This window comes from Danio rerio, chromosome 11, assembly GCF_052040795.2.
Source record: "Danio rerio strain M-AB ecotype USA chromosome 11, GRCz13ab, whole genome shotgun sequence".
NCBI lineage: Eukaryota > Metazoa > Chordata > Actinopteri > Cypriniformes > Danionidae > Danio > Danio rerio.
This window is the reverse complement of record NC_141031.1, coordinates 47,504,849-47,520,941: the sequence shown is the minus strand read 5'-3', so window position 1 is coordinate 47,520,941 and position 16,093 is coordinate 47,504,849. Positions and strand designations below refer to the sequence as shown.

The 16,093-nt window shown below is 39.8% G+C and overlaps 1 protein-coding gene across 5 annotated transcripts in view; it reads left to right on the top strand.

The window, feature by feature from the left end:
* tomm20b (translocase of outer mitochondrial membrane 20b) overlaps window positions 1-16,093 on the top strand; it is a 575,852-nt gene that overhangs the window by 555,186 nt on the left and 4,573 nt on the right. For 2 of the 5 annotated variants that reach the window (XR_015501882.1, XR_015501881.1), the window contains exons 1-3: window positions 12,760-12,995; window positions 14,523-14,569; window positions 14,756-14,837. Coding sequence is in view for 3 of the 5 variants with exons in the window: in NM_001002698.1 (NP_001002698.1) it covers window positions 12,872-12,995; window positions 14,523-14,569; window positions 14,756-14,837 (253 nt within the window). In the remaining 2 variants the exon portion in view is untranslated. 5 annotated transcript variants of the gene reach the window in all.

The following is a 16,093-nucleotide window of genomic DNA, read 5'->3' as shown; positions in this document are numbered from 1 at the left end:
TAAAACAACGAACACAAGTCTGAAGTCTGTAAATGTGGGATGTATGGGAGATTTATTGTCTTATAAAACGATGTACAATGAAAAAGATGCAATGCAAATGTCTAGCATTTGTTTTTCAGGTTTAACATTGTTAAAGAGCAGATCGTTTACTGGTTTACACACTTGTGTCTGTCAATGTTTGCTCAACTGGTCTTCTTATCATGTTATGTGTGGACTTTGAGTCACTGATGCGCTTTATTGAGTCTTAATCGGTGTGAAATCAGAAACGACTGTTTGAGGAAACGTCCTGTTAAGCAGGATTAAATGATGACTCAAAATAAAGCCATGAAGGTACTTCAAATTAGATAAAGTTTCAGTTTAATTCAAGTTTATTTGTATAGCGCATTTCCCAATAATTAATGTTTCAAAGCTAATGATTCCATTACATTATAAATCTTTTAGGGTGGATAATATTTATATTAGGTTAAACTGAAATAAATTACAAATAATGCTTAATTTAATATATTTTAGATAGTTGCTAACGAAAAATTCTATTTTTTTTTTGAAAAAAAGACAAACACTCTTTCTAAAACTATATAAAAATAAAATTGTATAATAATATTGCGATGATAACTGAAAATAATTGTTTGATTTTGCCATTAAATGTATTTTTCTGCATTACGTATGCTTAGACCATGATATCAAAAAGACACATCATATATATATATATATATATATATATATATATATATATATATATATATATATATATATATATATATATATATACTGAATTGAATTTAATAAATTATGACTAATAATAATTCAATTATTCATAATAAAAAATAACAACTATCAAATTATTTGCAATGCATGCAACAAAATAATAGTGTGATTAAATAGTCACTTATTAAATGCATCTGCAAAATGCACGAAGGCAAATGTAAATTGCTGCTTTCTTTTAAAATTCTAAAATATATTTGAAAAAAATCTTCATATGTATTCTTAGATGCCATCATAAACATGCATATTCATGAATAATAAACATATTTCCAAGCTGGAAATAAAATGCACTTTGCTAAATATATATTTTTAATTGAATTTAATAAAATGATAACTGTTGATGATACAATTATTTATAATAAACAATAATAACAAACAAAAACATGTTTTTTAAATGCATGCAACAAAACAACAGTAATGCAATTTAATACTCACATATTAAATGCATCTGCATAATGCTTGAATGCAAAAGTAAATTACTGCTTTCTTTTAAAAAAAATAAATAAACAGTTTGTATTTTTCTGCATTATGTATTCTTAGATGGCATCATAAACACACATAATAAAGAATAATAAACATACACTTCCAAGCCAGAATTAAAATGCACTTTGCAAAATAGATATATTTTAATTGAATTTAATAAAATTATTACTATTGATGATACAATTATTTATAATAAACAATAACAAACTAAAAACCCTATTTTTTGCAATGCATGCAACAAAATAACAGTAATGCAATTAAATACTCACATAGCAAATACATCAGCAGAATGCATGACCGCAAATGTAAATCACTGCTTTCTTTTAAAATAACAAAATACAAAAAAAAAAATCTGCATTATGTATTCTAAGATGCCATCATAGACATGAATATTCATGAATAATAAACATAGATTTCCAAGCTGGAATTAAAATGCACTTTACTAAATAAACAATATATATATATATATTTTTTTTTTATTGAATTCATTAAAATGAAAACTATTAATGATAAAATTATTTTTTATAAACAATAATAACAAACTAAACACCTTATTTTTTGCAATGCATGCAACAAAATAACAGTAATGCAATTAAATACTCAAATATTAAATGCATCTGCAAAATGCATGAATGCAAATGTAAATGACTGCTTTCTTTTAAAATGATAAAATATAAACTATTTGAATTTTTCTGCAATATGTATTCTTAGATTGCATCATGAACACACATAATAAAGAATAATAAACATATATTTCCAAGCAGGAACTAAAATGCACTTTGCTATTTATTTATAATAAATTTTTGCATTTAAATGTCGATCATCAATAGCAGAAATGTGGATAAAACAAACTGCACATTAAAAAGGGGGGGGGCATATTCTTTGCAATGCATGCAACAAAATAAGAATAATGCAAAATAATAGTATGCATCTGCAAAATGCATGGATGCAAATGTAAACTGCTGCTTTCTTTTAGGCGAATATGCGTGCACATCTTCGTATTAATCATGCACAACTTTTGCCTCGTGCACACAGTGATCGGCGACAGTAAAACAGGAGAAGGCCTGCATTGTGTTTCAGCGGGAAACAGGATTGTGCAACACGAGCGCGCGCAGAGAGTGAGCGCGCGGTTGCATCATCATCAGACGCGCGCTCTGCTCTGCCCTCGGGCATGTAAACAGGAAATGTGAACTGCAATGATGAATGTGAGCAGAGAGAGCGAGAAAAAAAGCGCAAACGCCTTTCATCATTCCAGTGTTTCCTGAGGCGAGCTTGGGGGAACAGAGCAGAAAGACAGAGCGAGGGAGAGAGACTCGGGTAAACGCGGTTAAACTGGTGATGTTTTCCATGGCTTTCATTCCAGTCCAGCTCAGAAAAACATGGCCTCGGGCGCGTGCCAAAATATTCATGCGCTCCCCGTCCCGGAACAAAGACTTCAAAGTTCTGGAGCAGAACGTGAGCAGATCAGCAAAAACAAGCTCGTCCTGCAGACTTCAGCGCTTATCGGACGAGAAATAAAACACACTCAGAAGTCCAAAGTTATTGTCGGTGGGGGCTGAAAGGTGAAAAAGTGCCTGCAGTTTCCGCGATTTCTGGGATTGCAGATGGAGGAGTCAGTGTATTACACGTGCTCTTCTGAATTTACTATTTTAAGTTATTATTTCTGAATATTCAGAACATTTTAGTTGGTTATACAGGCCTGCAGCCAGGAGGAAGACCCACTCCTCCACTGATAAAGGTCCAGAAGTTGTCATTTCGTTACCTTAAAATTACACTGCAAAAATGCTTTTCTTGCTTAGATTTTTTGTCTTGTTTCTAGTCTAAATATCTAAAATTTCTTATATCAAGAAGCATTTTCTAGACAAGCAAAACGTATTGTCTTGTTTTGAGAAATAATACGCCAATATTAAGTGAGTTTTTCCTTAAAATAAGCAAAATAATCTGCCAATGGGGTCAGCAAAATTATCTTGTTTTTTCTTTTGATGTAAGATTATTTTGCTGACCCCATTGGCAGATTATTTTGCTTATTTTAAGGAAAAACTCACTTAATATTGGCATATTATTTCTCAAAACAATACAATGTGTTTTGCGTGTCTAGAATATTCTTCTTGATTTAGAAATTTTTAGATATTTAGACTAGAAACAAGACAAAAATCTAAGCAAGAAAAGCATTTTTTGCAGTGTATAAGGTTCTGAGTGATTTTGAGATATTGAGCTTCAAAGTTTTCGCATTCCATAGCAAACAGTACATGTGTAACATTTCTTTTATAAATAAAAACTCTTAAAATGTAAACAACTTATAAAAAAACATCCCATAATGTAAATAAGTTGTCATTTAATAAGAATATGCCAATAACTCAATTTTGACAAAAATGCCAGACAGAACCTTATAATTTTAATGTGACGATTTAAAACCGTCATTAATTGCTATGCCATCATAAATAGTGAAAAAACCAATCGAAGAAAGCTTTAAGACGCAAGTAAAGTCATCTTTCACTATTAAGCGACTGTATTGTTGCTAAATAGAAAAACCTTTTACAAGTAACTTTTATTCTAAATCTTAAATCTTATTCTTGAAAGAAAAAAAATGACCAATTAAAAGCTGTGAAGCAACAAAAGTTCATTTTAAGGCATATTAATGCTAATTTTAATACTAAATTTGGCTATTGTTGTTATCCATGAATTTTCAAATGTACCTCTTTACGAGAGAGTGTGCTGTTGTGTGTTGTTGTGTTTTGCGCTGTCTGGAGCCAGCACCTTAGCTTTTCACTCATCATAGCACAACAATGTGCTAAAAATGTATTTGCGGGTATTTAAGTGCATTTTAATTGCATTTAATTATATATATTTGTTTCACCTGGGATGTCTGGGGTATTGGGTGGGGCTAACACACTTAACCACGCCCACTTAACCCACACCAACACAGGAAGAACATGCAAACTCCACACAGAAACACCAACTGACCCAGCCGGGGCTCAAACCAGCGACCTTCCTGCTGTGAGTTGAGTGTGCTGACCACTATTTTGAGGAAATATATTAGAAAATACAGTTAAAAACTAAACTTTTGTTAAGTTGTATTGAGATGTACTGCTGGATTGAGTAACTTTACATGAACACAGGAAAATGAAGACCTGTTTAAAAGGATTTAAGACCTACAACACAATATTTCAGTCAATTTAAGACATTTTAAGGCCTAAAATGTAGTTTTTGAGATTTGAGACACTTTAAGACCCTGTGGACACCCTGTGTTTGCATTAAAAAAACAACATAACATGTATAGAAAGAGACTGAAACCGTACAACAAGTTTCAGCCCCCGTTTCCACCTATAAACATGGTCTCGTAAACAAACATCCAAAAGCATTTTAGTTTTAATCTGGGAACAGTGCGGGTCTGAATGTTCTGGGAATCATGTGGCGTCGCGGCAGGAGAACGACACGTGTGAAACTCACTGATTATGCAGCCCTGGACGCGGATGACACCAGAAAACAGCTCTTCTTCCCAATGATGACTATTCATGGATGCGTAATTATTGGATGGTGATATAATTTAAAGGGAGTTCAAAGGGTTTAATTGGTATTCTCGGATGCAGCTCGACGTGATCAATGCCTGTCTCTTCTCAAAGGCTTTAATCAGATCCGCGTGCAGAGCATCAATCCCAGGCCATCTGCAGTGGCGCGGGCAGTGCCAGGAGTCTCCTGTGCACACACACACACACACACACAGGAACTGAAGAGCAGGTGCGGATTAGCAGCGTCTCCTGCCTGGAAACACCACACTAGGAGGCTTTTGTTCACCTCAAAAAGCTTCAGTGGACGCCGCTGTGCTGGATATTATGCGTGTGTACAGTATCAGCGCTGAAAATACATGGTGTGTGTGATGGTGAGAGCGTCATGTTTACTTTTTTGGCCATTTATCACCAAGCTGAGTTTGAGTTAATAGCTGTGTTTCCATCCAATTAGAATTGTGTAATACTGCATAAAAGATTTGCAAATAGAGCAGCCAATCCACTGTGGTGATAAATGAGCTGCGCCTCCGAAGACGAAACGCAATGAACGCGGTGAATGGTGAACGGGTGACTTTTTGAGGTGTGAGACGGGAGCGCAGACTGATGCTCAAGACAGTATTTTTTTTAATTAAATTAAATTATAAACTACTTTTGATGGCGTCAATGTGGCGCAGTGGGTAGCATGATCGCCTCACAGCAAGAAGGTCGCTGGTTTGAGTCCCGGCTGGGTCAGTTGGCATTTCTGTGTGGAGTTTGCATGTTCTCCCTGTGTTGGCATGGGTTTCCATGCCTGGGAATATGTAATACAGTGCATCCGGAAAGTATTGATAGCGCTTCACTTTTTCCACATTTATTTATGTTACAGCCTTATTCCGAAATGGATTAAATTGATTTACACCTAAAGTCATACAGCTGTCTATTTAAGGGCCCAGGGTTGACGGTGCATGTCAAAGCACAAACCAAGCATGAAGACAAAGGAATCGTCTGTAGATCTCTGAGGCAGGATTGTCTGGAGGCACAAGGCTGGGGAAGCTTACAGAAACATTCCTGCTGCTCTGAAAGCTCCATTGAGCACAGCGGCCTCCATCATCCGTCAGTGGAAGATGTTTAACCACCAGGACTCTTCCTAGAGCTGGCCGGACATCTATGCTGAGTGATCGGGCCTTAGTCAGGGAGGTGATCAATAACCCGATGGTCACTCTGTCTGATCTCCAGCGTTCTTCTGTGGAGAGAGGAGAATCTTACAGAAGGACAACCATCTGTGCAGCAATCCACCAATCAGGCGTCTGTATGGTGGAGCAGGCAGACGGAAGACACTCCCCGCCTGGAGTTTACCATCTGAAGGACTCTCAGAGCATCAGAAACTAAACTCTCTGCTCTGATGAGACTCAAACTGAACTGTTTGGAGTGAACGCCAGGCGTTTGGAGAAAAGCAGGCAGCGCTCATCAGCAGGCTAACAGCATCCCTACAGTGAAGCATGGTGGTGTTGGCATCATGCTGTGGGGATGTGTTTCAGCAGCAGGAGCTGGAAGACTAGTCAGGATAGAGGGAAAGATGAATGCAGCGATGTACAGAGACATCCTGAATGAAGACCTGCACAAGAGTGCTCTCCACCTCAGACTGGGGCGACGCTTCATCTTCCAGCAGGACAATGACCCAAAGCACACCGCCAACACATCAATGCAGTGACACAACAACAACCCGGTGAATGCCCTTGAGTGGCCCAGCCAGAGCCCAGACCCAAATCCTATTGAACATCTCTGGAGAGATCTGAAAATGGCTGTACACCGTCACTTCCCATCCAACCTGATAGAGCAGGGGTCACCAACATGGTGCCCACGGGCACCAGGTAGCCCACGAGCATTACATGAGTTGCCCACAGGCCTGTTCTAAAAATAGCTCACCATTGCACCACATTCCAGTAAGCTGAATCTAGTATTTTTTGAAGCTATTCTTTTTAAATCACACCTGCATTGGTGTAAAATTTGTTAATGACATTAAGGTGTATAAAAAAAAACTAAAACTATTTCTGTTTCATACCTTGTTAAATCATTGTTGAGAACTATTGAGAGAAATCATTAACATGATCAGTGTCTCTTCACATAGATGAATATCATTAATCATTAATAATAACAACATATAAATAAAAGTAAATTGAGAAAAAATGTTATTTAAGAAGTGTGTATCAAACTGCTACCTTCACAATAATTGGTACCCAAGAAGTAGCTCTCAGTTTCAAAAAGGTTGGTGACCCCTGTGATAGAGCTTGAGAGGTCCTGCAAAGAGGAACAGGCAAAACTTCTCAAAGACAGCTGTGCAGAGCTCATATTCAAGAAGACTCCAGGCTGGAATCGCTGCCAAATGTGCATCAACCAATCAAAAGTATTGAGCAGAGGCTGTGAACACTGATGCACATCTGATTTTACAGCTTTTTATTTTTAATAAATCTGCAACAGTTTCAGAAACTCTTCACATGGTCATTATGGGGGATTGTGTGTAGAATGTTGAGGAAATCAATCAGTTTAATCCATTTTGGAATAAGACTGTCACATAAACAAATGTGGACAAAGTGAAGCGCTATCAGTACTTTCCGCATGCACTGTTTATAATAATAAACTCAAAGGGCAAATCGCGGCACTACAAACACTAAAGTCATTGGTTGGATTCCCAAGGAATGCATGAACTGGTCAAATGTAGAGTCTGTATCAGGCGAACCTTCTTTTATGATCTTTCACTCCTCTAAATGTGTGTGCATGTGTGAATGTATGTGTGAGTGACTGTGTATCTGTTAAGTGTGTGTGTGTGTGTGTGTGTGTTTGTTGATAAGTGTGTGATGCAGCAGCAGAGCCCCCTACTGAATCCTCACAAAACTCCACTCACATTTCCTTCATTTTCATTCCCATCACAAACACCCTATTTCTCTCTCTCTCTCTCACACACACACACACACTCCTGCAAAAACACATTTCTGGGTTTTTTACACCTCCTCCAGTGCTCTCATCTTCACAGCTGACGGCGCCGGAGAATCCGAGCAGAAACACGAGCAGGTGTTAGATGGAGAGAGAGAGAGAGAGAGAGAGAGAGAGAGAGAGAGATTGCTGTTTACTAAGTGTGAAAAGAGCTTCAGTGGAGCCTTCAGGCCAGAAACACACCGTCTGAAGCCCACGGCGGATTCAGAGAATGGAGATTACACCACACATGTCACTTCTATAGTCACAAATAGGGGAAAGTGTAACAACAATATGGCCGCATCAGTGAAGGAAGCCCTGCTCTCTGGTAAAGGAGCCAATCAATGATCAATATCCATTAGTTAAGTGTGATGTCACATGATGCAGATTAGGGTCCAATTACCAATCAGATTATAGCAATCAGGCTTAACAAATAGTAACAAATACTTACAAATGTTTATAGAGCACTGTAATACTTTTAACACATCATGATGGCAATATATATCCATGCCTAATATTAGATGGCCTGAAGGTGATACTTTTTTTTTTTAATTGTTAAAATAAAAGTCTATAATCACATGACGGAAACCACCCGAATGCCCACAAGCTTCTAAACAGAGTCTGCTGTCTGTGATGCATGCACGATCTGATGAGGCATACCGAAGATAAGACGTAAGTTATTGATTCATAAAGTAGTTTTACTATGCACTCAACCATGTGTATGAGTTTAGAGTTGTCCCTAATGGAACACACACACACATTCATTCATTCATTCATTCATTCTCCTCTGCTTAGTCCCTGATTTATCAGGGGTGGCCACAGCAGAATGAGGAACACTAGTATTTCTTTACTTAATGTAAATTACAACCAGCCTATATTTAATGATTGCCAAATTAAAAGCGAAATAATTAAACGTGAAATAAATGACCAAATTAGAAAATAGTACCGGTCATACTATCAGCCCTAGTGGCCTTTTGGGAGGGGTTATCAGTCTTTTAGGGTGGAGCTATCAGTCTTTTGGGAGGGGTTATCAGTCTTTTAGGGTGGAGCTATCAGTCTTTTGGGAGGGGTTATCAGTCATTTAGGGTGGAGCTATCAGTCTTTTAGGGTGGAGCTATCAGTCTTTTGGGAGGGGTTATCAGTCATTTAGGGTGGAGCTATCAGTCCTTTAGGGTGGAGCTATCAGCCCTTTCGGGCAGGGTTATCAGTCCTTTAGGGTGGAGCTATTAGTCCTTTTGGGTGGGGCTATCAGTTCTTTTGGACAGGGTTATTAGTTCTTTAGGGCGGAGCTATCATTCCTTTAGGGTGGAGCTATCAGTCTTTTTGGGCATAGCTATCTGTTATTTAGGGCGAAGCTATCAGTCCTTTAGGGGCGGAACTATCATTCCTTTTGGGTGGTGCTTTCCGTCCGTTAGGGCGGAGCTATCATTCCTTTAGGGTGGAGCTAACAGTCCTTTTGGACATGGTTATTAATTCTTTAGGGTGGAGCTATCAGTCCTTTTCGGGCATAGCTATCAGTTATTTAGGGTGGAGCTATCAGTCCTTTGGAGTGGAGCTATCAGTCTTTTAGGGGCGGATCTTTCATTTCTTTAGGGTGGAGCTATCAGTTATTTAGGGCGGAGCTATCAGTCCTTTGGAGTGGAGCTATCAGTCTTTTAGGGGCGGAACTTTCATTCCTTTAGGGTGGAGCTATCATTCCTTTAGGGTGGAGCTAACAGTCCTTTTGGACATGGTTATTAATTCTTTAGGGCGGAGCTATCATTCCTTTAGGGTGGAGCTATCAGTCCTTTTCGGGCATAGCTATCAGTTATTTAGGGCGGAGCTATCAGTCCTTTGGAGTGGAGCTATCAGTCTTTTATGGGCGGAACTTTCATTCCTTTAGGGTGGAGCTATTAGTCCTTTAGGGTGGAGCTATCAGTCCTTTGGGGTGGAGCTATCAGTCTTTTAGGGGCGGATCTTTCATTTCTTTAGGGTGGAGCTATCAGTTATTTAGGGCGGAGCTATCAGTCCTTTAGGGGCGGAACTATCATTCCTTTTGGGTGGTGCTATCCGTCCTTTAGGGCGAAGCTATCATTCCTTTAGGGTGGAGCTAACAGTCCTTTTGGACATGGTTATTAATTCTTTAGGGCGGAGCTATCATTCCTTTAGGGTGGAGCTATCAGTCCTTTTCGGGCATAGCTATCAGTTATTTAGGGCGGAGCTATCAGTCCTTTGGAGTGGAGCTATCAGTCTTTTAGGGGCGGATCTTTCATTTCTTTAGGGTGGAGCTATCAGTTATTTAGGGCGGAGCTATCAGTCCTTTGGAGTGGAGCTATCAGTCTTTTAGGGGCGGAACTTTCATTCCTTTAGGCTGGAGCTATCATTCCTTTAGGGTGGAGCTAACAGTCCTTTTGGACATGGTTATTAATTCTTTAGGGCGGAGCTATCATTCCTTTAGGGTGGAGCTATCAGTCCTTTTCGGGCATAGCTATCAGTTATTTAGGGCGGAGCTATCAGTCCTTTGGAGTGGAGCTATCAGTCTTTTATGGGCGGATCTTTCATTTCTTTAGGGTGGAGCTATCAGTTATTTAGGGCGGAGCTATCAGTCCTTTAGGGGCGGAACTATCATTCCTTTTGGGTGGTGCTATCCGTCCTTTAGGGCGGAGCTATCATTCCTTTAGGGTGGAGCTAACAGTCCTTTTGGACATGGTTATTAATTCTTTAGGGCGGAGCTATCAGTCCTTTGGAGTGGAGCTATCAGTCTTTTATGGGCGGAACTTTCATTCCTTTAGGGTGGAGCTATTAGTCCTTTAGGGTGGAGCTATCAGTCCTTTGGGGTGGAGCTATCAGTCTTTTAGGGGCGGATCTTTCATTTCTTTAGGGTGGAGCTATCAGTTATTTAGGGCGGAGCTATCAGTCCTTTAGGGGCGGAACTATCATTCCTTTTGGGTGGTGCTATCCGTCCTTTAGGGCGGAGCTATCATTCCTTTAGGGTGGAGCTAACAGTCCTTTTGGACATGGTTATTAATTCTTTAGGGCGGAGCTATCATTCCTTTAGGGTGGAGCTATCAGTCCTTTTCGGGCATAGCTATCAGTTATTTAGGGCGGAGCTATCAGTCCTTTGGAGTGGAGCTATCAGTCTTTTAGGGGCGGATCTTTCATTTCTTTAGGGTGGAGCTATCAGTTATTTAGGGCGGAGCTATCAGTCCTTTGGAGTGGAGCTATCAGTCTTTTAGGGGCGGAACTTTCATTCCTTTAGGGTGGAGCTATCATTCTTTTAGGGTGGAGCTAACAGTCCTTTTGGACATGGTTATTAATTCTTTAGGGCGGAGCTATCATTCCTTTAGGGTGGAGCTATCAGTCCTTTAGGCCGGGGGTATCAGTCCTTTAGGGTGGGGTTTTAGGGCTGTTTCAATTGCCTTTTCCCCATATGGTGATGTACATCTAATCTTAATTTCAGTTTCATGCTGACTATAAAGAGCCTTTCGTGGACTGAAGAACGAGCTCTCGATGCTTCTGGATGGGGCAGACAGCACCGGCTCCAGGTTCCACTACGTGTTCATCCTTGAAAACACATCGCATGACATCAGACAGCTCCAGTTGATGGAAAATACAGCCTCTGCTGCCATAAAGGCTTCTGCTGGGCCGCTGCTGGGCAGCAGCTCAACTGTGCTGTATTTTCTTCCAGTTGTAATGGCTGATTTTTTCAGTTGTCGTCTGCTGGCGTGACTCCGAGCAGCGCAGCGTCTGCCAGCTCTTCTGAAAAACAGCTGCAGCTCTGGGTAAAAATAATTACACTTGTGTCTCTGAAGGGGAAAGAGGAGGAGACCTGACAAACCCAAAACACTAAACCCACAGACAACTGACTCCAGAGCTGCTGGAACTCACATCTGGACCAGAGGACTTCATTTGTGGATGAGGAAAAGAAACTGACATTTATTCCTCATCTAATGCCACATTACCTAAAATATCTGATGTTTTCTACAGGCTTAGAAACTGAGATAAAGGGGCAGATACAGAATAATAAAGGACAGAGCCAAAAAAGGATTAAAAAGCATTAAACAATTAATAAAAAAATAAAATAACTAAAAATACATCAGTCTTGAACATAAAAAGATAAAACATAACAGCAGGCTGAACATGCTCACAACACCCTACTTAAACACCTAAACATTCATACAACTATTTACTCCTTTATATAATCCTGCACCTAAAACTAGAGAATCAATATTTTTAATAATCAAATCGTTCTGAATTTACAAAAAATAGACAAATAATGTTAATAATAATAATAATAATAATAATAATAATAATAAATAGCTATTAAATTAATTAATAAATCAATATTTTGGTCATCAATACGTGTTACATGGAAAAATTACAGTTCATATGAATACAAAGGACATCACTATAAGTTTCTCAAACAAATATAGTTTGTTATTGTTGAAAATAATCAAATAAATAATATAAAATACCAACACATAATTAATACAGACTTTCGGAGAATAAACAATTGAATACATAAACAGTTGAATACATTATTTATTTAGCATCTTTGAGGTAAATAACGTTATTTTAAGCCTTAAAGCACAATTAACACAACTTAATCTAAACATCTTAACCAAAAATCACTAAAACTAACAACTCATGAAACAATGGGATACAGCTGCGGATGGAAGTTAACGATATTATGTATCATATTACCCATTAAATAGTATTTTATTAACTTCTTCATTCCTAAACCAAACTATCATAGTAATGTAAATATGAAAAAAATATTAATTATGGCTGTACAGTGTTATAAAAGGTTATGCTATGTTGACGCGAATATCCGCAGCTGTGTCCCATCTAGACTTGATTAATTGTATTCAGCGGGTCTTTACTGCCACCTGCTGTCAATCTAGAAGCAGGAGCTCTTCTAAAACGTTGATTTATAATAAAAAGAATAGTATTTTCTACATTCAGTTAAATCGCTCCAACCAGGTTTTCTCCTCATTTGAGTAAAGTGTAGAGTTGTGTAGAGTCGCTGAGTGTTTGTGCTCAGGCGCCATCAGCGGCCGCTCGTCTGAGTGACGTCGCTAGGGTCCTTCCTCGTGTGGCTCCGCTGAGGGTCATGCAGTGGCTCTGATCGCCGTGATTATTTGTAATTTTCCGGTGTTTTTGCTTGCGGTTCGGTGTGGGTTTCTCTCGTCATGATGGGCGGCAGCAGCAGCAGGATCGCGGCTGGTTTGGGCGCGGCGCTCTTCGTCGGTTACTGCATTTATTTCGACAGGAAGAGACGGAGTGACCCGAACTACAAGAACAAACTACGAGAACGTGAGAGAAGCAGCGGCCTGTTTATCCCTCTACATAGAGTCTGTGCCTGTCTGTCATTCTGTAGACATCTATATCTGTCTGTCTTTCTGTATACATCTATATCTGTCTGTCTTTCTCTATACATCTATATCTGTCTGTATACATCTATATCTGTCTGTCTTTCTGTATACATCTATATCTGTATACATCTATGTCTGTCTGTCTTTCTGTATACATCTATATCTATCTGTATACATCTATATCTGTCTGTCTTTCTGTATATCTGTCTGTCATTCTGCATGTGTTCTGTCTATCCTTCCTCCTGCTTATCTGTCATTTTCTCCATCTTGCTCTCTCTATATATGTATTTGTCTATCTGTCCGTCCATCTGTCTATCACTCTCTCGTATTGGGGTAAAGTTGGTTTTATATTCACACGTTTCTTAATTCTCACTTTCTTCTTAATAATATAAATGTAGAAAAATATAATATGCAAATTCTAAATAGTTAAGTCACATTATCAGCTAATGACTGTCAAAGTACTGCACTGTTCAGTCAGTTACTTTTGAAGTCATGCTTACATGCAATTTCAGAGTGAATATTTAAAGTAGCATGTCACAAGTTGTCACTGTTCAAAATTACACACACACACACACACACACACATATACACTAACCGGCCACTTTATTAGGTACACCTTACTAGTACTCTAGAGCTCTGGTGACTGTGGAGGCCATTTGAGTACAGTGAACTCATCGTCATGTTCAAGAAAGCAGTCTGAGATGATTGAGCTTTATGACATGCTGCGTTATCCTGCTGGAAGTAGCCATCAGAAGATGGAGACACTGTGCTCATAAAGGGATGGACATGGTCAGCAGCAATACTCAGGTAGGCTGTGGCGTTGATGCTCAATTGGTACTAATGGACCCAAAGAAAATCTCCCCCACACCATTACACCACCACCACCAGCCTGAACCGCTGATACAAGGCAGGATGATCCATGCTTTCATGCTGTTGAGGCCAAATTCTGAATGTGGCAGCAGAAATGGAGACTCAGTTTCCTGTTCTTAGCTGTACAGGCAGCAACCATGCCACATTCAAAGTCTCTTAAATCCCCTTTCTCCCCCATTCTGATGCTCGCTTTGAACTGCAGCAGATCGTCTTGACCATGTCTACATGCCTAAATGCATTGAGTTGCTGCCATGTGATTGGCTGATGAGAAATTTGCATTAACGAGCAGTTGGACAGGTGTACCTAATAAAGTGGCCAGTGAGTGTATTCATATATAAATAAATATGTTTGTCAATTTGTCCTTCTCTATCATCTATTTGTCTTTTCTTTCTGTCTATCTATCTATCTATCTATCTATCTATCTATCTATCTATCTATCTATCTATCTATCTATCTATCTATCTATCTATAATTCTGTCTGTCTACATGTGAACTGAAGTGGTGATGAGTGTTCAGATTAGTTCTCCTCTAGTAGATGTACCGTCAGTTGGACAGGTAAGTTACAGTCAGAAAGGCTGATCAATGTGTTTTCCTGCAGGAAGAAAAAAGCAGAAGGCAGCTCAAGAGAAAGCTGGATTATCAAGGGTAATCACACACACACACACACACACACACACACACACACACACACACACACACACACACACACACACACACGTACACTAATACCATAGACACACTGAATTATGAACTCTCTCTCTCATCTGTTATATTTGTGTGTGTGTGTGTGTGTGTGTGTGTGTGTGTGTGTGTGTGTGTGTGTGTGTGCAGTTACCAGACCTGAAGGACGCAGAAGCGGTTCAGAAGTTTTTCCTGGAGGAGATTCAGCTGGGTGAAGAGCTGCTGGCTCAGGGTGAGCTATGCTCCAGTGTGTGTATGTCTGTGTTCGCCCTCGGTGAACTGATGACCTTCATGGCCAATCACAGTCATTTCTGTTGAGCACTGGTGAACACAATGGCCAATCAGCGGTGTTTAGGAACATGCTCAAATGTTAGCAGGAAATAGACGTTTTTCAGATTTCAGTACCGCAATCCTAGTATGGTGGCAACACTAGTGTGATTGGTGTGTTCCATGCCTCTGATTGGTTAATCAGCAGCGAATCGGAGTGCGAGTGTGATGTAGCATGAAAACAAATCAATTCAGGAACACACAGAGGCCGGCTGTAACTTCATCATTACACATCTCAAATATTAGCAAACGATATGGGTTATTGGATTATCAGACATTCATCCCTCCCGTGGTGAGAGGTGATTGCTGTGGGAATGGAGCAGAACGCTGCTTTGTTTACGCTTTGCATGTGTGCGTCAGAAATTCTGGTTTTATTTTGCTCTTGAATCAGTCGACGGCCATCCGTTTGGTGTGTTCACGGGAAGCTTTTTGCTCCAGAAATGAGGCGACAACACAGTCAGCTTGGCGTGTCCCGGCCCGTGAGGTCTGTGTGAAATCGGTTGTTTTGCTAGGTCACGTTGTGTTCATCTTTAGGTCATAGGTCTGGAATCCTGGAGGGACGCAGCCCTAATTAAACACAGCTCATCAACTAATCAAGCTGTTCAAGACTACCGGACATTAATAAGCAGGTTTGAGGTGGAGCTAAGCCGCGGCACTCCAGGAATTGAGTTTGAGACCATTGCTTTAGGTCAGGGGTGTCAAAACTCAGTCCTGGAGGGCCAGTGTCCTGCTGAGTTTAGCTCCAGCTTGCTTCATCACACTTGCCAGGAAGTTTCTAGTTAATCCAGTATATCAAGGCTGTTTCTCAATATGCGCTCTTCAGCGGTCTTGCGTTTTCATGTGACATCATCATCAGCTGCCTAAGTTCAGTTCCAATACTCAAGACCGCAAGTACGGAGGACGCGTGAAACTTCCCGGATGTGTTCTTGATATCGAGGACGCACTGATGCAGACTTGAGCACCGAACTCGCTCTGGAAGTCCCAGAAGTCATTGCAACTGGAGGTGGGAAGCGCAGCATTTTCATTCATTCAATTTCTTGTCGGCTTAGTCCCTTTATTAAACCGAGGTCGCCACAGTGGAATGAACCACCAACTTATCCAGCAAGTTTTTACGCAGCGGATGCCCTTCCAGCCAAAACCCTTCTCTGGGAAACATCCACA